We start from the raw sequence: 27,216 nt of genomic DNA on the forward strand, positions 1-27,216 counted from the left end.
TTCAGTCGCCAGTAGGTGCCAGGCTTCATTTATTTGCAGAAGCTTGGAAGAAGATAGAGGCAGACAGCTGGTCGCTCAACGTCATCGAGCGAGGATACAAAATACCTTTCCTGAAGCCTCCCCTTCCATTGTGCACAAACACCTATAGATCTATCACCCTCTTACCATGGAGAAAAACAACAGATCTTGTACGATCTGATAGAACAAATGCTTGAGAAGAAAGCAATAGAACAAGTCGAAGACATTCAGTCCCCGGGTTTCTACAACAGGTTATTCCTGGTGCCGAAACAGTCGGGAGGCTGGCGGCCAGTTTTAGATGTGAGCAGTCTAAACCTTTTTATAGAGAGACAGACGTTCAAGATGGAGACACCTCAGTCAGTGCTTGCGGCCTTAAGACAAAACGATTGGATGGTATCACTGGACCTGCAAGACGCATATTTCCACGTCCCGATACATCCCGATCGAAGAAATACCTGTGTTTTGTCATGAAGGGAAGAGATTTTCCAATTCAGAGCTCTTTTGCTTCGGTTCTGAGTACGGCACCAATGATTTTCACAATTCTAATGAAGAATGTGGCCGAGGTGGGCTTCATCTTGCAAACATAAGGATCTCTCTATATCTAGACGACTGGCTCATTCGAGCCATGTCGAAAGAAAGGTGTCTGAAGGACCTTCAATCAACCTTAACTCTAGCAAAGTCTGGGACTTTCTAGTGAAATTTCGAAAAGTCGCAGCTGATCCCCACACAGTCCCATCGTGTATCTGGGGATTCAGATGGATTCAGTGGCTTTTCGAGCTTTTCCGTCCCAGGGACGTCAACAGCAAGGAATAGAAAAAATATCAGTCTTCTTAAGGAAAGAATCATGCTCGGTGAGGGAATGGATGAGTCTGCTGGGCACCATTTCCTCGCTGGAGAAGTTGTTTCCTTGGGGAGACTACATCTCAGACCTCTCCAGTTTTTCCTGAAGGAGAATTGGGAGGACAAAGAAAATTTGGAGACAATTTTGAGGATCCCAAAGGAGGTAAAGGATCACCTAAAGTGGTGGCTCGATCCTGTGAAACTTTCGGAAGGAACTTCCCTCAAACTTCAGAGCCCAGACCTAGTGTTGCTCCGACGCGTCCACCACCGGGTGGGGAGCTACACTAGGGAGGGAGAGGAAGTGTCAGGCACCTAGAGAGGGGAACAGGTGTTCTGGCACATAAATCTCAAAGAACTGGCGGCCATATACTTGGCACTTAGTTTTTTTGTTTTTCAAAGAAAAAGTCGCAAACAAGATAGTTCAGATAAATTCAGACAATACCACAGCTCGTCATACATAAAAAAACAAGGAGGGACTCACTCGCGATCATTGTTCAACCTAGCGAGAGAGATCCTGTTATGGCGAGAACTCAGAAAGTAAAGATTCTAACGAGGTGTTCGTCAGGCGTGGAGAACGTCCCGGGCAGATCTCCTCAGTCGGCAAGGTCAACTGCTGCCGACCGAGTGGACTCTGCATCAGGATGTGTGTCGAGAGCTGTGGAAGTTATGGGGACGTCCTCTAGTGGACGTCTTTGCAACAGCGAGAACAAAGAGGCTTCCGTTGTATTGCTCCCCCGTGCTCGACCCGGGAGCAATAGCAATAGATGCACTTCTTTGGACTGGACAGGGATGGATCTTTAGGCATTTCCCCCGTTCAAGATTCTGGGAGAAGTAATGAAGAAGTTTGTTTGCAATGTCAGAAGGGATGAGATTGACGTTAATCGCTCCTTATTGGCCAGGAAAGGAGTGGTTCACAGAGGTCATGACCTTTGTAGTAGACTTCCCGAGGACATTGCCCATGAGGACAGATCTACTCAAACAGCCCCACTTCGAGAGATACCACGGAAACCTCCCCGCTCTGAGTCTGACTGCATTCAGACTATCAAAAAGTTGGTCAGAGCCAGGGGTTTTTCTAGACCGGATTGCAAAAGCAATCACCAATGCGAGAAGAGCTTCCACGCTTGGAGTCTATCAATCGAAGTGGGCTTCGTTTAGGAGCTGGTGCAGAAGAAAACACGCATTTCCTCTACCACGACCTCTGTGAGCCAAAGAGCGGACTTTTTGCTCTACTTGAGAAACGACCTAAAGCTTGCAGTCTCAACAATCAAAAGGCTACAGAAGTATGTTATCTGTAGTCTTAGACATAGAGGAATTGATTTGGCAAATAATAAGGATATCCACGATCTTTTAAGGTCTTTTAAGGTCTTTCGAGACTATAAAGATTCCTCAACCTAAGTTACCATCATGGAATTTGGATGTAGTACTTAAATTCCTAATGTCAAATCGGTTTGAACCCCTTCAGAATGCATCTTTAAAGGATCTTACTAAGAAAAACAACTATTTTCCTAACGACTCTGGCGACGGCGAAGAGGGTTAGTGAATTCAAGCCTTTAGCAAGCATATTGGTTTTAGGGGGACATAATGCTGTTTGCTCATTAAGTCCTACGTTTCTAGCGAAAAAATGAAAATCCGTCTAACCCTTGGCCAAAAGTTTTTGAGATTAAGGGTTATGGCGGAAAATCATTGGACACGAACCAGAGAGAGTCCTGTGCCCTGTCAGGGCTCTCAAGATTTATTTACAAAGAACGAAGGAATGTCGAGGTCCTTCTAAACAACTTATGGTGTTCGGTCAGAAGACCAGATTACCGATGTCGAAGAATGCTCTGGCATTCTTCTTGAGAGACACCATTAGACAGGCACATTCATCTTGCGAAGACAGTGATGTTAAGCTGTTGAAAGTGAATGCCCATGAAGTGAGAGCTATATCTACCTCGGTAGCTTTCCAAAAGAACATGGCACTCAATGACATTCTGAGTGCCACCTTTTGGCGCAGCAACTCGGTGTTCGCTTCACACTACCTGCGGGATGTGGAAGACGACATACGAGAACTGCTATGCGCTTGGACCATACGTCGCAGCAGACACTTTGTTGGGGGCTGAAAGTAGCACTCATCCTACCCTGTAGGAAATGGGTAGGTGAGTTTTTTATGGATTGTTTATGGTTGTAAGGTCGTCCGCCTGAGCCGGACTTCCTTTCCTTTAGCCTAAGTGATGTGGGAATGAAAATTGTTAGGCTGGTCAGGTGGTGAATTTTTTACTTCGTTGCCCTCATAGTATGGTCAAAATGGTCTAGTCACATTGTGGTCACGCTCCCGTTGACAGATCATCTAGAACTCACCAGCTATATAGGTCACTACCTTGCTGGAGACTCTAGTAAAGCAGTAGCAGACTTGGGTGACAGTAATCACGAAGTCAGCTATGCTAAACAGGTAAGGAACCAAGATGTTATTCATCTTGCATGTAATATGTTTTCCAAAATCCTTTCTGTCTCTCCCTACCTCCAAAGGTGGGATTCAGCTACATATATATCTGCTGGGTAAGTTTCATGAACAAAATGATATTGTTAAGATACAATAAAGTTTGTTCATACTTACCTGGCAGATATATATAATCAAAGTACCCACCCACCTCCCCGCAGGAGACAGTGGGAATAGAAAATCTGAATAGAAAATGGGAATGGTTCCTGACACCCGCCTCCCAGCGGCGGGATGGGTACTAACCACCTGGCCGACCACTGCGTGAGCCGGGAGTTTTGAAATTCTGTCGGACTTCGGAGAAATACAGCTATATATATATCTGCCAGGTAAGTATGAACAAACTTTATTGTATCTTAACAATATCATCTTTACTACTTTCTTCCTACTCCTTTAACTACGGGCAATATGAAGGAGAGTACCGTCATGTGCTGGAACGGACTAGATGCAGGTGAGGTGGTCAGCCATACTGTGAAGCTATCTTAGGTGATGATATACTTTTCAGTAGCAACACACCCCTCTGGATAATAGGGAAAAGAGGGGTGAAGGTGGATCCAGTTGCAAGGGACAAGAGTAAACAGTAGAATGGTATCTACCCACCAGTGGGAGGAAAACCAATAGATCCGCTTATATCTTTGGTCCTAGGTTCATTGTCCATTCTCTTAGAATTTCCCTATATATTCGGAAATGGATAAGGTGGCAAACTCCCAGTCAGTTGTAGAGACTTACCTCCCTCCAATAGTAAGTCTATCCTAATGTTAAGACCGAAGGTTTGTTTCGTGTATGAACAAATACCAAATTTGTAACTAATTTGTATTTTTCATAACTAACAAACCTGAGGTCTTAACAGTTAAAGGCCCACCTCGAACCACCCCTATAGCAGTCTAAACTGGGTTAGAAATATAACTGGTGGGTCACAGGTAGCCGTGGGCATTCTGGGTATACATGCCCCGTGACCTGGTATAGATGCCATTAGTCCCTGAATCTCACAAGTGTAATTTTAAATCTACCGGTTTCCAGCTTGGCGCTAGTAAATCCTAATGTTAAGACCGAAGGTTTGTTAGTTATGAAAAATACAAATTAGTTACAAATTTGGTTTTGCCCTTTACCTCTAGCTGCAAGATCTTGCCTCCTCTTAGCCGTAAGGCCCCAACGGTCCTTAAGACTCTGGTTCAATCTCGTCGCCTCTGACTGGACTTCCTTCACCATTGCTTCTGGGAAGAGATCTGCTCCCCAGATGCTCGACGAGAGTAACCCTATTCGGCTCGTGCCGAATGGTTGCTTCTTGTAGGACATGCTTCCTACAATTCGTCCTAGCAGTGGCAAACTCAAACATATCTGACTGTACCGTTTGAGTCAGGGATTTGGTCATAAGTTTGAAAAGCGGCTCTGAACCATAGGCTATGGTGGCCACCTCGGTCATAGCCATAGAATTAATCGATCTGGCTAATCGCGATTTAGCGTCAAATTCAGCCTGAATAAGGCTATCTGGAAGCCTGGGTAGCTTTTCACCAAACTGCTCCATAGCACAGTCCGGTTTGAGTTTGCCAGCTGAGAAGGTGTTCGGTAAGTCTTCCCATAATTCTCCGGCTGAAGGAAGTAACGGAGATGTAGGATCTGCTTCCTTCAGTTGAGGCATGGGGTCCCCCCTTCTGGGCCGCTGGAATGGTAGACGTCGCGATCTTTTGTCAGGAAAGGGAGAGCGGGTACTCTCATCCATCGTGAAGATCGTAAAGGGACTCTGAAAGGTTGGGATTTTCGTATTAGAACAATCCATGTCCTCTAAACACCTGAGCCATTCTCTCTGAGCCTGGTCACGTGAATAGAGGACTGTCTCCTTTGGTACCCTATCATCTCGATCATGGCTGAGGCGGTGAGCCTTGCGTAGCCGATGAACGGAGGCTGAAGGTCTTCCAGGGTAGAACTCGAAGTCCTCTATCCTTCGAGTTCCAAATTCCGGTATAGAAATGAGTCCGTCTTGGAAGGGGGCGTATGACGCACTCTCCACGGGTTGTTCATCGAGAACGGAGGTAGAGAGTCATACGGGGGAAGCTGGGCTCCACCTGCATTGAAAAGGTGAGTGGAGAGGCTAGAGGAGCTTGGCTCAGTCCGGCTATAATGGAGTCTTGAGAAGTAATCCTATCCGACAACCGAGAGATCATTTGTTCCATGCTACTCTTTAAGACCCAACCAGGTCGCCCACCTGTTGCAACAGGCCAGCATTGGAGTCCAAAGCCGGAGCTGCTGCGGAGGTGGAGGGGTGGCTCTGAATTGGAACCAAGGGTAGCGGAACTGACGACTCTGCCGGAGATGTGAGATCTCTCTCTGGAGGATTTTACTCCTCGAGGACTTAGAGCCGGACCCAGAAGCTTTAGATCTGTCTGCTCCGGGATTCCTAGCCGGAGACTTACGAGAGGAGGATGACGACGACGACGTCTTTGTCAAGGATTTCACTGCTTGACCCTTGACCTTGGGTCTAACCGAAGCGTCAGGAGGAGTATACAATTCATCACCCGTAAAGCCTTGGAAGGATGGAGAGGTTGCAGGAGTAGAAGAAACAGTTACGCCCAAGGGTATCCCTTGGGTGTCCACCTTACCTACCTCGACCAAACAGGTCGTCTACACCTACCATAGGTTCTACATTAATATCCAACGTCGCGACTTCCGAGGAGATGTCCTGGCCTTGGTCAGTCAATGAGGCAGCAGCTGTTGCTGGATGAAGGCGATAGTCGGGGCCGCCTCTATGGGTCGACGTATCTGTCGCCTTGCCTCCGGGGAAGATAGTACCGCCAACCTTTTTCTCCAGGATGTAGGGCATACCCTTGGCGGGCGTTCTTCCCGAAAACCGCCGACCCAGGCCCGCAGGGTTGCCAGTGCGGTATCCCTCACTGCCGGCGCCTGGAAGAGAGGGTATCGATTAGATTTAAGAATAACTTAAAACTAAAGGTAACTTAAAAGCATAACTTAACTTATAGGGGCTATAAGGCCCTTGAATTTTCCTTAAGTTAGAGTGATTAATCCAAACTTAAGCACTAAAACAGATGCGGACCAGCTACCGGAGATGGATACTTACCCCGTCTAACAGCTGGCTCACCAGATCGTAACATATGGTACACGTCTCATGGTACCAGACCTGGATGGATGTCCCCGTGCGGAGTCGCGCATGGAGCATGGGAACCGGCAAACTTCGTGTCCACACGGGTCCCCTGAAGTGTGGCGGCGCATCCCGGATGCTCACAGTTGGTGGTCTGTAAGTGGAAAGACACATGAGTATCTTAAAGAATATCACTTACAGGCTAAAGGACAGAAGAACTCCGTTGCATGCCGGAGCTCGGAAAAAATTCGGGCATAGCCCCTCCCTTACTAGCCTGAATAGGCTATAAACCCCGGAGGTATCCGGTAAAAAAGAAGGGAAGGGGGGGAATGGTTTAAGGTACTTAAAATAAACTGAACATCTTAAACCTAAAAGCTCGAACGTACCGGACTAAGTCCAGTGCGTGGCGGAGTGATAACTCAGTGAAACGGAGAGGTTAGAAGGGACCGACTGTATGCTCCGGTCCACCCCGTGGGGTAGACTTAGTACCTTTCCGCTAGATGCCAGGCCTCCGGTGGTAAAGGAGCCCTAGTAAGGTGGGAAAGAGCGGGGGCATACAGACTCGGCTAGTAACGGAGCGACGAAGTAGTAATGGAGAGGGGGAAAGGCCAGTCCCCCCCCCCACCTTACCATCCGAACCGGACCGAGAGCCGGAGAGGTCGAGTCCAGTCTGGGTCTGTCCCGTCCCTCTACCCCCTCCGCCTGGGGGAGAGAGGGGGAGGCAGGCTCGGGTATGCGGAGCGGACATGGTGGTCAGGCCTAGCCACCCCCCCCCCCCGACTCTATGGAAGAGCGGGAGGGGGAAAGGTGACTGGACAGGCGTCTGGCTGCCTCGTGATCACATAGTGACCAACGGGGGGGCGATAAGAACAACAACTAAGCCTAAAACAAAACCAACTGATCAGCGAGATGCTATCGGGAAGCAACCGAGCTGACAAGCGGTAACATAAAGGCCCAATAGGCCGTAACCTAGGCTAAGCGAGCCAGACGCCTGACTAACCTAACAATATCACATAGATAATAAAATGAATAATAAAATGAAAGAAAGAAAACAAAATAGTAGGAGAAAAAATCCAGGAGTGTACGACTAACCCGAAGGCAAGTCTACCACTCAAAGCTAGTCGAGGCCGATACTAAGAGCCGTGGCTAGGGTCTGGATAGAAGAGCCTACATAAGGTAAAAGACATGCATGCATGACAAAACCGTGTAGACCTTACCCTAAACAAAGCGGATAATAAAAATAGAGCGTACAAAGACAGGGGATGCTCTGGGTATGGGCGACCCAGAACGGACCCATCACGAGGCAGAACCATGCTGCCATGCTTCCGACCTAGAGATCGTATTTATACCTAAAAAACGGCAAATACGTGCTCAGGGCCGGAAAAAACCAAATAGCAATAAACACTGAGTACTTAACTTAGCTGCTGCGATGGCTGCACGCTCCATGGTAATAAAATCCAAAAGAAAGGGCACAAAACACACAGAGAAGAAAATGGCACGTGTGTATCGTGTGCGCTAACTGAAAAGGATGGCCACAGAGGCGCAGCAGTCGGCAAGCATGGGATGGAGTAGTAGTAGTAGGTGCTGCCCACTCTGTGGGTCGGCTCCCCTCTTGGGGGATTTTGTAGTGGGAGAATTCTATTGGCATTTGGCTCGTGGTAGTGGTCTCACTCGCCATAGTGTTCATACCGACACTCTCTCGGGAGGGTGAGCGAGTCAGGTTATACTGGACCTTTTTCTTTATTTATTTATTCTCTGGTATGTGTTAGTACATTTACCCTAGAAATAATAGATTAAAGGATATTTCGCGCAGCGACACGAGCTGAGCCCAGAAATAGATTTTTCCTTACGTCAAAATCCCTTTTTTATGGGTGAAAATTTGGGGCTTGCGTGATACACGAGAATGCGTGCTACAAGAGTATATACGATAACTGAAACGAATATTAGTATACTGGATATGCATACAATGTATGTGAAATACAGAAAAATCATTTGAAATACAGGAAAATCATTTGAAATACAAAAAAATTCATTCGAAATACAGGAAAATATAAACATCTTTGTTTTAATATGTTACAAAACACTATGCACTTACTGTGCATCCTCTCTCTCTCTCTCTCTCTCTCTGGTGCAGTAATTTTTTTGACATTTAATATAATACAGCATTGTACTAAGTACAGTAATGTAGTGTGATATATATTTTTCAGTTTGAATTTGCACATACATATAAGCATGGCGTTAAGGTAAACTAAGCTCTTACATTTGCTTGCCTTTCTCTCATAGTAAACAGCTTTCCATAAAGGAAAAGAGAGAGGGGAAGGGCAAATACAGTAGGTGATAGTTTACCTTAATGTGATGCTTGCAACTATGTAGTATACATGGACACGGAATGGCTAAATGCAAATCGTCATGCATTCAACCCTACTTATTGCTTATCTAATAAATAATTACTATTTTTTTTATAATGAACCATAACTGTTTCGTGACCATTGTTCAACAAAACAGAGGCATAAGCAGTAGAAATACTGACAGAAACAATTAAATTGATTAACAGCTGTTTTTCTATGTTAGTTTTCATAACGATCGTGCATTTATTGAGAGTTGCATTACAATTGCCAAATTGTTAAAACTTGCTAATTCTCAATGGTGACTTCCATTAGTAAAAATAAAATAAATTTTTATTCATATATGCATGAAGAAAAAGGACTTAAGAGAACAAATTACTAAATTTTAAGCTGCAAGTTGCAACTATGGTTGAAGAAACAAAGTGCAGGCTGCAATTTTGATAGGCAAAAGCTGTGTACAATATTTTAAAAATCACAGTGTCACCTCATTTAAAACGTTTGCATAGATAAAGGTGAGCTGCATTTTTAATAAAAGCTTTGTTTATTTACAAACGTGTTACCAAAGGTTTTAACCTCGGTACAGAGTCCCAAAAGAAAACCAAAAATGTCTGTTAACCCTCCTCAGAGAAGTATGTTGGTAGCAGTGACCTCAAAGCAGTAAGGCACTGGGTGACTCTCTCTCTCTCTCTCTCTCTCTCTCTCCAACCAATCCAACTGACCTCACATAATTACCTATGGTAACTAAATCAGACTTAGGAACTAAGCAGTAAGGCACTGGGTGACACTCTCTCTCTCTCTCTCTCTCTCTCTCTCTCTCTATCTCGCTCTCAACCTCCTCCAAACAAACCTCTCTGCTCCTCTCTTCTCTCTTCCTCTCTACACTCAACCCAACCTCCACCAAATACCTAAGGTAACTGAATCAGACTCGGGAACTACAAAAATGCATTTTTTTAAGAATAAAAGGATTAACTAAATAAATCAAATTGTCAAAAAAATTAAAAATCAAAATAATTCACTACTGTCATCCAAATAACCCTAGGGATCGAACCAAACCCGTCCACCTCTTTCTCTACAATAACTAACATTAGTTTAGTCATTCTCCACACCATGTCCACAGAACTATCAGTTAAGTTCCCATTAAATTCACCAGATAAGTTCCCACTGCCAGAACCATCTATTATCAGCAGTGGGCACTATCACTAAACAAAATATAACTGTAAAATGGCAATCTTAATAATAAGGCCAGTCTCTTCTCCATCTTAGTTATCTCTCCCATTATGTAGGGAAAATAGCTCGTAGATACACAAGCACGAACTTTCTCACAAGACACTTCCCATAATATGACATCATAGATTCGTCACAAGTTCATTGCACTGGAATAGATGCATGACGTCATAACAGCTCATTATCACGCCCATAAAATCTACTCAAAACCAGATTCTTGCACAGACATAAGACATAAGATGTGACCTGTTCTGCTTTGGCAGCAACTTCCACCTGGCGCCGCCCAAGTGATTCATCAACATTTTCAGAGCTAACGCTGAATATGTCCTTTTAAGACTTCCTCTGTTTCCATGGGATTCAAAATGATGATATCTATGTTTCAAGGAATGTCATTGTTCATCACATCTGCTTATCAACTATTGGTCAACAATTTAAATACATATAATAAATGTATCTAAATTATGCCTCGGTTAATAGCTGCCGTAATATAATTATATTGATATATCTCAGTCAACTTAATATTTTGTAGATGTAAACATTACAAAAATGCAGATGGTGCATGATCCCAATATATTTATATTGTAACTGATTGATAAAAATACTTTGTATAAACAGGAAATCCCTGGTATTGGGGAGTCCTGTTCTTGCTGGTGACAATAACCAAAAATTGGCGATAACAGCAGTTATAGGCACTGATAACTGAATATCGGGACCGGTGTTAAGTTGGGATCAGCAAAGATAACTGGAGATCAGCGCCAAAAACCCAGTTATTGTCGTTGCTAAATAAGCACCATAAAACCGGATCGCTGATAGCCAGGAACTGCCTGTAATTGGATAGAGTAAAATAATCATTTTTTAGATAAGTAACTATCATTTTACTTTTGCAAATGGATATTGTTGGTGTGAACGCCCAACTGGAGCAAACAGATCACTCAATTTTTCTTGTGTATGGTGTGACACCCACATGAAAATACTGTATCAGAGAAAGGGGGTTAAGTTGAAGGGTTTCATAACTTACATCAAAACAGAGAGACAAGGATGTCTATTGTCTCTTGCATATTTTTTTGATTTTGCATACCTGTTATGTAGAACTACAGTACAGGCAGTCCCTGCTTGGCGGCATTGGTTAATGGCGATCCGGTTTTACGGTGTTTGTGTAGCAACACCGTTAACTAGATATTTGCTTAACAGTGGTGCTGATCCCTGGTTAACGGTGCCATTAAGCGGGTTATTATTGCTGTTATCAACCTAGAATAATGGAACCCCTGCTGTTAACCAGAGACTGCCTTACTTCAGTCGACTACAGTAACGTGGAGTGTCTTAACATGATACTCGCCCATAAACACATGCAGAGGGGTCACAGTATGTGCATGGTATTCAGTAACATGATTATTGTGTAACCATAGACCAGGGCATGTACACAGACTTAAAAATATATATGTGAGGCACAATATCTTATCTTGAAGATAGAAAATATAAAGAATATTATATTAAATACTGTGTATAATCAACTTACCAAACCATATTAAGTATGTACAGTAAATCTTGCATAAAAAGCATACTGAGTCTATAGTTGGATTTGGAGACTGGATGTTTTGATATGCAGCGAAAGAGAGAAGCATGGTGTAATTAAATTAAAAACAATAACACAGTGCACGATAACTTAAAATTATACATTCATTATTCTTCAAAAATATAAACGTCCCCTCCCTCTACCTCAAGATAGCTGTGTATCACTGCAATGATGAATGATTTTGTTAATCGTTTAGGCTAAATTTAATTGTGAAAAGCTTTATTCTGTCATTTGCTATTTTGCTGAGTGTTGTTCAACTAGACCGACTCACTCAGCGCACCGAACACTGGCTCAATTTAGACTTTTTTCACTTTTTTTCTGTATTGCATTTGATTGTTTCAATATTTTATCATTACGTTGAATTTATTGGGAAATTCCTTTTTTTATATGAATTGTTATTGCTTTTACATACATACAGTAATAATTTAACTTTTCTTCTCTCGTCAACATATCAATGCTACCTTGTTCAGTCTCAAGTTAGCTGGGCGTGACGTCACTGGTTACATACAATTTTATTCATCTTTTATGCTAAATGTTATATTGAAAGCTAAATTTTATATTAAATGCTTTATACTTTTATTTATATTGTAAATGAAATTTTTTTTTAATATAGTAGTTAACTCGTAAGACCCAGTAGGCTTTCGAATACAAGTATAAACTAGATAATCAGTCAGTTCGAAGTATGAGCATTTGTTCGACAGATGGTATGCAATTTTCTTGAAAATTTTACTAGAAAAATGGAAAGTTCAACATAGGAAATGTTCGATAAATGAGGTACCATTGTAATTAGGTATGTAATTACTTGGTTAGTATAAATAAAATCTCATTTTATTATAAAAATGTCTTTTTCTCATTCTCAGAAATCATCCTATAAAACAGAGATGGAAAAGATCATGATTAAAATGGAAGAACAGGAAAAACGTACAAAAGAGGCTAAACTCTTCCAGTACAAGTATGAAACTGCAAAGAAGAAATGGGCTGACAGTGTTGCTGAACAAGATGAGCTCAAAAAGTCAAACGAAGACTACCAAGAACAGGTATGTTAATGTTCACTTTTTGAGTAGGATTTAGAAATAAATTATTAAAATAGCAGTACCTATAATGTTAAGGAAATTTAAGAAAGGAAAATTATTCTCACTTTTTTAAAACCAACTTATAAGATATAACAGCATTTTTAGTATTGATGCTAATAATTAATTTTTGTACATGAACTTCCCTGACAGATATATACTTAGCTATAGTCTCCGACGTTCCCGACAGAATTTCAAATCTCGCGGCACACGCGACAGGTAGGTCAGGTGGTCTACCTTACCCGCCGCTGGGTGGCGGATGTACGAACCACTCCCGTAAGCTTGTCAGATTTTTCTCTGTCGCGGGAACGATAACAACTGTTGTCGGTTCCTCTCGATAGTTTTTCGATTCTCGCTTGCCTGGAGTTAATTTGGACTTCTTTTGGTGACGTATTCGCTTTGTTTGGCTTGGCATACGCTGATTGTGGACCGGTTTGATTTTGAGTTTGATTTTCTTTAACGATGTCTGATCTAGAATCGGTAGTTAAACTTCGGTTTTGTTTAGGGTTTGCGTGAATGAAGGATGTAAGGTGAGGTTGCCGAAAGCTTCGGTAGACCCCCACACGGTTTGCATGAAATGCAGGGGGAATGAATGTGCTTTTGCTAACCCTTGTAATGAATGTAAGGGATTGAATGAAGAAGAATATAAGGCTCTCTCTTCTTATGTTAGGAAGTTGGAACGTGATAGAGTGCGTAAGGCTTCCTCTAGAAGTTCTAGCAGATCTAGAATGTTACCCTCTTGTTAGACGTCAAGAGTCTCGCAAGCAGCCTTCTCCTAGTAGGCGCATTTCGCCTTCCAGTCGGACTTCCGTTGATCGTACGCAACTGGACAGGTATGGAGAGCCGCGCAATGCGCTCTGCTTCTCGATAGGCGCTCTTCTCCTGGCAGCCGCTCGCCTCAGGATAGGCGCATAGAGTATAGTAGGCGCTCGCCTCCTCGTAAGCGCCCTGTGGATGTTTCCGAGGATTCTCGGAGTAGGAGCCCTACCTCTCCTTCGGCTGAGATTCCGTATACCTCGAAGAGGGAGTCTCATCGTAGACTTCCCAGATCTTCTCATCGTTCTCCAGTGGATGTGAACTCTTCTAAGAGAGGGCGTTCTCCAACCTCTCGCTCAACTCCTGCTAGGATCCCTTCGTCACATAAGGATCTTCCGCGCTCGCCTCGAGAAGACGTCCTAGAAGGTTCGGATGAGGAACCGAACACTTCTGCTGCTGTCTCTTCTTACAAGAAGCTACAGAGCTACTTTTACAAGTTTTTGGGGATTCCCTTACGCCTACGGCTCCTCCTTCTCCTCACTCACTTTTTTCAACGGCGAAGACAGCGAAGAGTTCTTCTTGTGTGAGGATGAAGCCAACTCTTTCTATGAAGAAGGCACTGAGGAGTTTTGGTTCCTGGATGGCTTCCAAAGAAGAAGCGGGGAAAACGATGTTCGCTTTTCCTCCTTCGAAGTTATCAGGACGCGCTGGTTTCTGGTACGAAACAGGAGAGCCCTTAGGATTGGGTCTACCGTCTTCGGCTGATTCGGATTTTTCGGCACTGGTAGATTCGACAAGGAGAACTGCCCTTAACTCTGCTAAGACGACTTGGGCAATGAATGAATTGGATCATTTGCTCAAAGGTATGTTTAGAGTGCTAGAAGTATTTAACTTCCTTGATTGGTCGTTGGGAGTCCTAGCCAGAAAATTGAAGTGCCAGAGTCAATTTCGCCAGAAGATCTTATGTGTGTTTTGTCTTGTATGGACAAGTCGGTAAGAGACGGAGCGAGTGAAATCGCCTCCCTTTATGGGGCCGGGATCGTGAAGAAAGAGGTCGGTTTATTGTTCCTTCTTAACGAAGTCGGTCTCCCATGCTCAGAGGTCTTCTTTGCTGTTTGCCCCTCTGTCTACTCAGTTGTTCCCGAAACATCGAGTGCAGGACATTTCGAGGTCACTTTCGGCCAAAGCCACCCAGGACCTTTTGGCACAGTCGGCAAGAAAACCTCGCCCTTCCTTCCCTACCAAGGCTAAGAAGGAAAAGGCAAGTGTTCGAGAACCCTTTCGAGGGGCATCTTCATCAAGAAACTCTACGTTTAGAGGTCGTAGACCTTCAAGAAGGGGTAAGACTTTCGCCAAGTCTGTTAAGGCCCCCAAATAACTTGCAAGTCCTTCAATCAACGGTGGGCGCCAGACTCTTAGAGTTTGCAGAAGTCCTGGGCCCAAAAAGGGGCCCCAAAAGGGGGGGCGGATCCTTCGACCCTTTCTATTTTGAGGAGAGGTTACCTCATCCCTTTCGTCGAAAGACCTCCCTTGACGGCCATCCCAAGGGAACTGACGGCCAGGTACAGAGACCCCATCATGAATCAAGCTCTCCATCTAGCAGTAGATCAGATGCTGGAGAAGGGGGCTATCGAACTAGTGACAGACCATCATTCATCGGGCTTCTACAACCGCCTTTTCCTAGTTCCGAAGTCCTCAGGGGGATGGAGACCGGTGTTGGATGTAAGCGCCCTGAACTTCTTCGTAGAAAAGAAGAAGTTCACGATGGAAACGCCTTCATCAGTGCTGGCAGCACTTCGTCCAGGGGACTGGATGGTTTCCTTGGATTTACAGGACGCTTACTTCCACGTACCGATCCATCCTTCCTCGAGGAAGTTTCTCAGATTCATGATGGGGGGGAAAATTTTTCATTTTTTCAGTTCAGGGCTCTGTGTTTCGGCCTCTCGACGGCCCCTCAAGTGTTCACGGGGATTTTGAGGAATGTGGCTCAATGGCTTCATTTGAAAGGGGTGAGGATATCCATGTACCTCGACGATTGGCTAATAAGGGCCAATTCAGAAGATCGTTGTTTGAAGGACTTACAAGTAACTTTAGAATTGACGAAGGCTTTGGGACTTCTCGTCAATTTCAAGAAGTCATCACTAATTCCCGAGCAAGAGTGTGTGTATCTCGGGATACAGATGAACTCTCTGAGTTTTCGGGCTTTTCCCTCGCAGGAAAGGATAGCCCGAGGATTCGAGAGAGTACAACCTTCTTAGGGAAAGAAGTATGCACAGTGAGGGAGTGGATGAGTCTGCTGGGGACGCTCTCCTCTCTGGAGCAATTCGTTTCCCTAGGAAGGTTGCACCTGAGACCACTCCAATTCTTTCTTCATCGGAATTGGAGTCGTCGTTCTCAGGATTTGACGTTCTCCCTGTCGTTATCCCAGGACATCAAGAAACATCTCTTATGGTGGACAGATCCCAACCTCTTTGCGAAGGGACTGTCTCTTCAATCACAGACCCCCAACCTGGTGTTGTTCTCCGACGCGTCGGACATGGGGTGGGGTGCAACTCTGGGAACCAGCGAAGTGTCAGGTACCTGGGTGGGGGACCAGGTAGCCTGGCACATCAACAGAAAGGAGTTGATGGCTGTGTGGTTGGCTCTGAAGGCTTTCGAGCCCAAAGTCAGAAGATCGGTAGTGCAGGTCAACGCGGACAACACTACAGCTCTGGCATACATCAGGAAACAGGGGTTGGGGGAACGCATTCCTTCTCCCTGTACGAGACAGCAAGAGACCTTCTTCTGTGGGCAGAAGAAAGAGGAATCAAGCTTCTCACCAGGTTCGTGCAGGGAGAAAGGAATGTAAGAGCAGATCTCCTCAGCAGGAAAGATCAGGTCCTTCCCACAGAGTGGACCCTTCATCTGGATGTATGCCAGAGCCTGTGGAAGTTATGGGGCAGGCCACACATAGACCTCTTTGCCACGTCAAAGAACAAGAGGCTGGATCCTTACTGCTCTCCGATATCAGATCCAGAGGCAGTAGCAATAGATGCTCTTCTTCTAGACTGGAACGGACTCGACGTCTACGCGTTTCCCCCCTTCAGATCCTGGGGCTAACCATCAAGAAGTTCGTAGAGTCCGATTCAACGAGAATGACCTTAATCGCTCCCTTTTGGCCGGCCCAAGAATGGTTCACAGAGGTACTGGAATGGTTGGTGGACCTTCCAAGATCGCTCCCGCTAAGGAGCGATCTACTCAGACAACCCCACTTCGACAGGTACCACAAAAATCTCCTCGCTCTCAGTCTGACTGGTTTCAGACTGTCCAAAGTTTGGTCAGAGCGAAAGGCTTTTCAGCAACAGCTGCTAAAGCAATCGCAAGAGCGAGGAGACCTTCCACCTTGCGTGTATACCAGTCAAAGTGGGATGTCTTCAGACGTTGGTGCAAGAGGAAGAACATTTCCTCTTCCAGAAGTACCTCTGTGACCCAAATTGCGGATTTCCTTATTTTCCTCAAAGAAGAATGTCATCTGGTTGTGTCAACTATTAAGGGATACCGCAGTATGTTGGCGGCGGTATTTCGGCATAGAGGCTTAAATATATCCGATGATAAGGACCTGCATGATCTTATTAGATCATTTGAAACCATTAAGCGTCCTCATGTAGTACCGAACTGGAATCTAGACGTAGTCCTACAATTCCTTGGATCGTCTAGATTCGAACCTCCTGGCTTAGCCTCTTTCAAGGATTTGACGAAGAAGGCTATCTTCCTTTTGGCCCTAGCTACAGCTAAGAGAGTGAGTGAGCTCCAAGCTATTGAGGGCAATGTAGGGTTTAAGGAAGATTCTATGGTGTGTTCATTTCTTCCAAGTTTCCTGGCAAAGAATGAAAACCCATCACGCCCTTGGCCCAGGAGCTTTGAAGTTCGTAGTTTATCTTTTTCTAGTAGGGGAAGAGCCTGAAAGAACTCTTTTGCCCTATGAGAATTATGAAGTATTTCTTAAGAGGCGGCAGAACTTAAGGCTAATCAAGATGTGCTTTGGTGCTCCGTAAAGGACCCCACTCGGCCCATGTCGAAGAATGCTCTTTCCTTTTTTCTGAGAAGCCTTATTACAGAGGCACATGTTGCCTGTAAGGAAGATCATTTTAGACTACTGAAAGTGAAAGCTCACGAGGTGAGAGCCATCGCAACTTCGCTTGCATTCAGAAAAAATATGTCTGTGCGGAACTTGATGGAGGCGACTTTTTGGAGATGCCAATCGGTTTTCGCAAACCACTACTACGTGATGTAAAAATCACATATGATAAATGCTTCGCCTTGGGTCCTTTCGTATCGGCGGATTCGGTGCTGGGGCAGGGAGCTGAAACTTATCCTGTAAAGTTTTTTATATAGTTACCCTATATTTTATATTGTTGTTTTTGGTTGTCTGAAAGAGGTTGCAGGAGGCACCTCTTTTTGTCGTAATATTAACCCTTTGTATTTTGGTTAGGTGGTCTGGTGGGTTTTGGCTCCTTGCAGAGGTAGTGGTAAGGATCTGTTAGGTAAGCGGACAAGGTCCCTCTAACAGCATCCGACTTGGATTCTACCACAATAGGGGATCACATATCCCAGTGGTAGATCCGAGAGTCTTTCAGCATCAGGTCACGTCCTAGCTGTAGCTCTCCAGGCAATGCAGACTCAGAGATAGTATCTATGAAGTCTTCATCCTGAAAAGGTGAGAACCAAGGTTTTTATATCCTACAACATTAGTTGTTTCCCGTCTTACCTGTATTATGGAGCTGTCTCTTACCCTCCACCAAGGGTGCCAATCAGCTAAGTATATATCTGTCAGGGAAGTTCATGTACAAAAATGATATTGTTAAACTACAATAAAGTTTTGTACATACTTACCTGGCAGATATATACGATTAATGGCCCACCCAGCCTCCCCTCAGGAGACAGGTGGAAGAGAAAAATCTGACAAGCTTACGGGAGTGGTTCGTACATCCGCCACCCAGCGGCGGGTAAGGTAGACCACCTGACCTACCTGTCGCGTGTGCCGCGAGATTTGAAATTCTGTCGGGAACGTCGGAGACTATAGCTAAGTATATATCTGCCAGGTAAGTATGTACAAAACTTTATTGTAGTTTAACAATATCATATTTTTTACAGATAAAAAAATTTAAGGAGCACATTAAGAAACTCAATGATAACCTGAAAAAAGAACAGCTTAAGAATGCTGACATTGCAGAACTTCATCACCCTCTAAAAGAAAAGTTGAAAGAAGCTGAGCAGAAGATTAGGCGATTGGATAATGAAAACAGAAGCCTAGAAGCACAAGTTAGGCTAGCTGACTCCCAAATGAGGGATTTTAAACGGCAGATGGACAGAGAGAAATTCAATGTAAGTATGTAATTTTTTAAAAGTTCAGCTATGCTGAAAGTATAAGTTTTCTCTGTGAATTTACTCATAAAATATCTGGTCTGGGAATCAAGGTTGCAAGGACTAGGTTTTTTTTTGTGTGTGTGTGTGTGTGTGTGTGGTCAGTCTCCTCTTGACTCCTTTGTCTTTTTTTTCTCAATTTTTTTTGTTAGGGAAGGACATTATCAGGTTTTTGTGCTTTTCATTGAAAGAGTACTTACTGTCTATCTGATTTAAAGCCGATTTTCAGTTTGCCCATTTTTTATCCATTTCCTTTTTCATTTTCTTATTACTTTTTCTTTCTCTGAGTGTGCTCAGTGTGAGTGTGATCGGTAAGAGCGTATAAGTGGCATGATGGAAATTTTCGCTTCACCATTGGGAACTTTTGCCGTTTCGAAGAGGAGACAAAGGAAATGCCCCGGAGTCAGTGGCTTTCCATGTTCTAGATTCCTAACTTCGGTGTCGACGGATCCTCATCCAACATATAGTAGGTGCAGGGAAAACGTATGTACAATTACTAATCCATGTTCTGTTTGTCGGGGTTGGTCGGTGGAACAGTGGAAAAAGTTCTATGAGAAAGGCCAGTACAAAAGGAAGGAGGTGACGCCATCTTTGGATGACCAAACCTTACCGGCTTCTCTTGTATCGGCAATAAATCAGACTGCTCCATGTGTTTCGCCACCTGCTTTTGATTTGTCCCATACCCCTTCAGTTTCTCCTAGCGATTCGTTATCGGAAACATCAGGAGGGGTTCTGGGTAATTGTATGCATAATATGTACGCTCCTCTGTTCCCAGCAGGTAGGGGGGAGCATCGCCATCTTTGTTCCAAGAGCTGGCTCCCGAAGTGCATAGGATGGAAGGTTCGTGGGCAGCACTAGGCCTACCAACCTTGCAGAAGATCCCGATGGTGAAGCGAAAATTTCCATCATACCACTTATACGCTCTTACCGATCACACTCACACTGAGCACACTCAGAGAAAGAAAAAGTAATAAGAAAAATGAAATGGATAAAAAACGGGCAAACTGAAAACCGGCTTTAAATCAGATAGACAGTAAACACGTCTTATCTTAAAGGCGGTAGGAATATAACTGGTGGGTCACTGGACGCCGCGGGCATTCTGGTTATACATGCCCCGTGACCTGGTATAGATGCCAATAGTCTCTGGATCTCACAAGTGTAATTTTAATTCTACTGGTTTCCAGCTTGGCGCTAGTAAATCCCAATGTTAAGACCTCAGGTTTGTTAGTTATGAAAAATACAAATTAGTTACAAATTTGGTATATCTCAGTTGTTTTTTAATACATCCAGTGTCTTTCAATCACAAGTTTTTTTCTTTTGGGGTGATTCCTTCCCCTTACAGATCTATGAAGTCTTAGAGGTGTGAATGGGAATGTCCTGTATGGTCCTATTTGCATGTTTTCATTTGGGCTCCCTAGATTCTGTTTTCCACAGCAGGGCAGGGCTCATTGGCTTAAGTTATTGTTGAGCTCCAGTTTTAGGAGGGCATAGAAGTCTTCATGCCCTTTTCCTTTTGGTCAGTTAAGGTTGACTTGGAAGTGTCAGGTGTTCCTTTGGTTAGAATGAATATGACTATTCCACTCATTTTTTAACATAGTTTTGATGATTTGTAACTTGTGCTAGCTGTTCTTGAGCATGACAGATCACTTTAAAGAGACTTGTGAAGTAACCTATTCCACTGTTTTAACCTTTAATTGACGGATTGATCCTTGGGAGTAGTAAATAACAGGTTTGGGTTGGTGAATGGATTGATCCTGTTGTAAAACAATATTATGCGCCATTAATTTGGAAAGAATCAGGCGGGAAAGAGGTGCCAATACTTTTATATCCCAAAAATTCACTTATGGCAACTTTTATACTGACTAAGATCACGAGTGTGGGCGTCTCAGGACTTCAGTAGTGCTTGTGACTTGAAGGGGGAATGTTCTGTGTATGTGTCACTTGGCATCTTTTTGTAAATTTGCTTGTAAATATACCAAGGGGTTGCTGTTGTTTTTTGTTCTTGTCGTTTACGATAGTAAGTCGGTTGTAAATGTAATTTTACAAAGAAAATAGCAAAGAAATATTAGAAAAAACATATAAATGTAAAAATAAGTTACTGAATCTTCGTTCTCGGTAAATTTACATAAATATTTTTCAACGAATATGCTAAGAATTTATAACTGCTTTTATTTCTTATCTGTTTTGATATTGTGTGAGCAGTAATTTTAATTTTACAAAATAAAATAAATTTATTTATTAGGAAAACATTTATAAGTTGGTAAGATTTACGATTGTTTTGTAAAGGAAGTCCCACAAGGGGTAGTAAATAGTCATTTACAACTTCTCGTGGAAGGTAGGGAAAATTTTATAGAATTTTTTTTCTTTCACCATGTACATTTCCATATCTTCCTCTTTCCATTGATGTGTTTTTATGTAAATTGACCAACCTCAAACTTTACCTGGCCTGAGGAGCTGCATATCAATATACTATTTATCCGTCAAGTAAGGGTTAATGATCATCATTGATTATTTTGTCTTCTAGAATTCTGAGTATCATGCTCAACTTGTCGAGGATGACGCTGATTGTGAGAGTGGCCAATGTATGGATAGCAGGTCCTCTTCCTTTGCCTTTTATGTACTCTCATTATATGGCATTCTTGTCTGCCTTGCTCATTAGTTCCCACAATACAGCTTTTGTTCTTGGAATGTCTTGCCCCTCATTCTATTATAATGGTCACGGCCTGTCATCTTTTCAGCTTTCTTCTCTAGGTACAGGCTCTTAACCCTTTAGCACCGATTGGACGTATTAAACGTCTATATAAATTGTCTGTTGGGTGCCGATTGGACGTATGGTACGTCGATATAAAAGTTTTTTTTTTTTACATTAGTGGAGAAATAGTTATAGGCCTACTATGCGAAAACTTTTGAATCATGCGCTTTGGGGGATGCTGGGAGCTCACGGATCAAGGCGTTGTTTTGTGTACAATCATTACACAGGCGCGCAAACGCAAATTTCTTTCTACTCGCTCTAAAAAGTATCAGCGACACATCTCAGAAATTATTTTGTCGCTTTGACATAAGTTTTGCACCATTTTAAATTAGCCATTACATGGAGTATTACGTATATATAAAAATATGTGCAATTTCATGCATAATACAACAAAAAACAACCCATGGTTGTAGCTTTTATCAGTTTTGAAATATTTTCATATAAATAACGATAAGTGCCAAAATTTCAACCTTCGGTCAACTTTGACTCGACCGAAATGGTCGAAAAACGCAATTGTAAGCTAAAACTATTACATTCTAGTAATATTCAATCATTTACCTTTATTTTTCAACAAATTGGAAGTCTCTAACACAATATTTCGATTTATGGTGAATTTATGAAATAAACTTTTTCCTTACGTCCGCGCAGTACCTCTTCCGAAAGAATCATAAATTTTTTTGTCCGATTGTTGTAATGTTTGCACCATTTTAAATTAGCTGGTACATGATGTTTTATATATAAAAATGTGCGCAATTTCATGTAGAATACAACTAAAAACAACCTATGGTTGTAGCTTTTATCAGTTTGGAAATATTTTTCATATAAATAACGATAAATAGAAAAAATTTGTCCTTTGGTCAACTTTAACTCGACCGAAATGGTCGTAAACTGCAATTGTAAGCTACAACCCTTACAGTCTAGTAATATTCAATTAATTACCTTCATTTTGCAACAAGCGGGAAGTCTCTAGCACAATATTTCGATTTATGGTGAATTTTTGAAAAAAAATACTGTTACGTCTGCGCTTTACGAATTCATGCATCATTTTGTGATAATATTTTCTCTGTGTTGCCTTGATCGTTTTACAATTTGTTACATACCAAAATTGTCGCAATTTAGTGTACAATACAACAGAAAAAAATTAACTTGTTAGCTTTAACCGTTTTGCTCACAGCGCGATTTGAATACAATTATATATGAAATTTTGTTTACGCGCTATCATATATCCTATTATTTATATATGATAATGATATTTTTTTTTTCATTTCTGATGGTTGCATACTAAACTTCCGGCAATGACAAAAAAAGGAGCCAAAATGAACTCTTAATCACTCCCAGACTACGCCAGCATACGGGAGACGATTTTTATTATACCCCTTTGGCGTTAAAAGGTTAACTGTTAAAGAATTGGTTTGAATTGCTTTTTTGTTGATGGCCCTCTTGGCTTATTACGTTTTTGGGTTACTATTGGACACCATCTTCTTTAAGGTGGGCCGGCTGGCTAATGCCATTCTTTAAGGACAGGACTTTGGTATTCTTACCACTTAATAAGGTGACTTGGGACATCTCCAAACCGCATATGATTTTTGCCTCTGACCTTCGGTTTTGTGACGCCAGGGCGATTTATCCCGAAAATAACCATTTTTCAAATTCTATCTCCTCCCTTGATATTTAATATTAAGACCTGGGATTACTACCATATATAGACCTGATGTAGACCTCCAATCAAATGAGGAGTTTTTTTTTTTTCTAAAAGTAATTTTTTTTTGCTAGATATGAATTTTTCATTATGGTAAAAAAATAAATCCTATAAATTAGGAAAACAAAATTTATAAAAAAAAAAAAAAAAGACGAAACAAAAATTGGAAAAAAGGTCTTCATTTGATTGTTCTATAATGTCTTTTTGAGTTATACACCAAATTCCAATGTTATAGCTTTAAAACTATGGGAGAAGATAGATTTTGAATGTCAATAACTATAGTTTTGAGATACGGGCGTTCTAAGTTTTTCTTCGCATTTTTACAACGACAATGTTAATAAATAATGATTATTATGAATATTTCTTTTTTGTGTATTAATAAACCAAAACTATTTTATTTATCATAATTTAATCATAAATTATGATCCCTTTGCTCATATATCGTAGCTTGGGGCACTGCGTCAGGCAAGACGGGGCACTCCTTCCTACGCAACTCTCTCTCTCCTTCACTAACTTGGCTTATTACAGCGAATTTTTTTCTTCTGTATGTTAGTTAGATGTTTTCCTAGTATTTTCCGTTTTGGCATGATGAAATTCTTGCCAAAACAAAAATAAACAAACTTAAATGCAAGAGAATGTCAAGAGCTGAAATTCGAAGTTGTACTCTCTTTTTACAAAGACAATGTTAATAAATCATGATTATTATGAATTTCATATTCCTTTTTGGGTATTAATAAACCAAAACTATGTTATTTATCATAAATTAAGATCCCTTTGCTCAAAGATCGCACTGATCATGGTTGAACAGTGATACTCCCTTCTGCGGCCCACGGAATCTCTACAGGTGCCATTTCTCACAATTTCTTTGACAATAATTATCAAAATTTACGATAACAGAAGAAATATTGCATTTTCTTGTGCGGATGAATGTTTTAGGCTTATTGAGTTATGTTTACTAATCACCCTGTAACTACAAAAGTAAGAGTAATTTTGACGAAATATTTTGTATATGTATTCTCAATTGCCATATGAAGCTCCATGAATTTTTTCATGACTTTGCATTTTTCGCCCTATACCCCCATATATAGGGGTTCCGGCCGGCCCCCCTTAAGGCCTTGTTCATTCTTAAGCACTTGAGTAGGTTTCATACTTCTTCCAACCAAGTCTCTCATCCTAGCTTTTGGCATTTATGCAGGATTTTAGTTGGCCCCAGTTTGCTGCTGAGTGGAAGCACTCAAATTATTCATCTAGCTATTTGGTAGTCCTTTTCTCTTGGGTTGAAAGAATTGGACTCTCAAGATCCCTGTTATTTAGCTTCCATGGTTTCCTGATTGCACGTCTAGATATCTCAGGAGGCACAATCACAGGTCAGTTGTAAGGTCCACAAGGTTCAAATGCTCTCCTCTTTTGAGCAGAATATTACCAGGTGTGTTTTCCTTTAAGGACTGGTATTATACCTCAGGTGCTTGTTGAGTACTTTTTTGTGATGTTTTTTGTTGCAGACATTACTTACTTAACCTACTGGGAATTGCAATGTGACTTGGAGAAACACCTTCACTTACTGGTCATCAGGATTCAGTTCCTCTGATGTCTTGTGACTTGAGCTGCATGATCCTCTGGCTTTTTTGCTTCATGTTGCCTCACCCAGTTTGTGTCCATGAGTTGCATGAGGGCCCAGTTTTTTCAGATTCTGCTGCATGTTGAGTTATCTCTTCCTTGCTTGCTCTGCACTGAATGTTCATTCTCGTCAAGGGCTTCCTGTTGTAGTTGTCTCCATGTTGGTCTTGGTCCCTCCTGTAACTTCTTAGCTTCTTGACAATGACTCTTCGGCCACAGTGTTACTCACTACATCTGCTGATCTTTTTTGTTGACTTCATTCATTCTCCATTATGAGATGCTTTGGTTGATACTCTTTAGTTTTCCAGAGTACTGAAATGGTGATGTTCTTTTTATAGCAAACTTGGTGTCTTGCCTAATTTTTTCCCTTTTGTGGATATCTTAATTTTTCTGGAATGTTTTTCAAGCTCCTGAGTTCAGGGCATTGCCTTCATTTTTCCACTTCAGTTTTGAGAGGTGTTTTGTATCTGTCCTAGTGATTGATTCCTGGTGTGTCATGGGGTTTAGTAGGGGAGCATATGTAGCAAAAACCCCCTTTTGTGGCAGTACATATTAGTGATGAAATATTAGGGATAGTTTTAATTGGTTTTAAACTCCCTTTAGTTGAATAAAATTGATAGTGGCACTTCTGAATCTCTTGCGATCCGTGAGCTCCCAGCATCCCCCAAGGCGCGTGATTCAAAAGTTTTTGCCTCGTAGCCCTTTAACTATTTTTCCGCGAATTAAAAAAAAAAAAAAAAACTTTTATACCGACGTACCATACGTCCAATTTGCACCCAACAGACAATTTATATCGACGTTTAATACGTCCAATCGGCTTTAAAGGGTTAACAAAGCCTCTTTATAGCTAGAATTATATCAGTGGGAAATAAAATTTTTTTTATACAGATTAAAAACATTGAAAAATAATTCTCTGTTACGAAGCAATAAAGTAATTGAAAATATATGGTAATATTTGCTACGCAGTATATCTATAAAGTAATCTTCACTGTCACTATCATTTCTGGTGCAAATTAGTATCATTGTTACAAAGCTCTTCATTCCCTTCACATACACACATTTCTGTTCATGGTAAATTATTTGCTAAGCATTTGCATGGGGGATTAGAGAGACTTTTTACACAGTTACACTTGATTAGACGAAGGATATTATTAGGAGCACAAGGCAAATCACAGACACTTGGCAATATTTGTCCATTAATTATGTCCCATCCATGACCAGTGGGGAATGGGAGTGTTGGATTAATGGGTCTCTTATAACTATACTTCTGCCTTGAAACAAGTTTTTATACTAATCTGTTCGTTGTAATCTTCAGTAGCGTGTTTCCTACTTGTCACAGTTACAGAGGGCATTATTGACTTAGTAGAAAGAAAAGTTTAGTTTGTGGACAGTGGACTTCACATACACCAAGCATGTGGTTGAGGCTGTTTCACATGAAAAATGAGGTTATTAACCCTTAAACGCCGAAGCGGTAAAAAAAAAAAATGTCTCCCGTGTGCCGGAGGTGTTTCAGAGTGAGCGCGGAAGCGGAAAAAATATTTTTTTCAAAAAATCACAGCGCGCTTAGTTTTCAAGATTAAGAGTTCATTTTTGGCTCCTTTTTTTGTCATTGGCTGAAGTTTAGTATGCAACCATCAGAAATGAAAAAATTATCATTATCATATATAAATAATGCGATATATGATAGCGCAAAAACGAAATTTCATATATAATTGTATTCAAATCGCGCTGTGCGCTAAACGGTTAAAGGTAACGAGTTACTTCTTTTTTTGTTGTTATGTACACTAAATTGCGATCATTTTGGTATATAACACATCGTAAAACGATAAAAGCAACACAGAGAAAATATTATCACAAAATAATGCATGAATTCGTAACGCACGGACGTAAACATATTTTTTTCAAAAATTCACCATAAATCTAAATATTGTCCTAGAGACTTCCAATTTCTTTCAAAATGAAGACAAATGATTGAATATTACTATACTGTAAGAATATTAGCTTACAAATGCAGTTTTCGACCATATCTGACTAGGTAAAGTTGACCGAATGTCGAATTTTTTATATATATATTTTTTTATATGCAATTATTTCGGAAATAAGAAAAGATACAACCTTCAAATATTTTTCGTTTTATTCTACATGAAATTGCGCACATTTTCATATATAAAACTCTATGAAATTCCTAATATGAAACGGAGCAAATATTCCGAGAATGGAACGTACGCATTTCGGAGATTTGTGGCGGAGAATCAGCGCGCGGAGGGAAAGAAAGATTTTTTTAAAATTCACCATAAATCTAAATATTGTGCTAGAGACTTCGAATTTGTTTCAAGATGAAGATAAATGACT

General features: G+C 41.7%; 1 protein-coding gene across 3 annotated transcripts in view; it reads left to right on the forward strand.

Annotated features, from left to right (window-relative positions):
• LOC135216961 (golgin subfamily A member 4-like) overlaps positions 1-27,216 on the forward strand; it is a 275,501-nt gene that overhangs the window by 173,655 nt on the left and 74,630 nt on the right. For all 3 annotated transcript variants that reach the window (XM_064252500.1, XM_064252489.1, XM_064252492.1), the window contains exons 20-21: positions 12,428-12,604; positions 18,527-18,757. In XM_064252500.1, the coding sequence (XP_064108570.1) occupies positions 12,428-12,604; positions 18,527-18,757 (408 nt within the window). The remainder of the gene's footprint in view (positions 1-12,427; positions 12,605-18,526; positions 18,758-27,216) is intronic.

Source organism: Macrobrachium nipponense, chromosome 19 (genome assembly GCF_015104395.2).
Source record: "Macrobrachium nipponense isolate FS-2020 chromosome 19, ASM1510439v2, whole genome shotgun sequence".
NCBI classification, from domain to species: Eukaryota; Metazoa; Arthropoda; class Malacostraca; order Decapoda; family Palaemonidae; genus Macrobrachium; species Macrobrachium nipponense.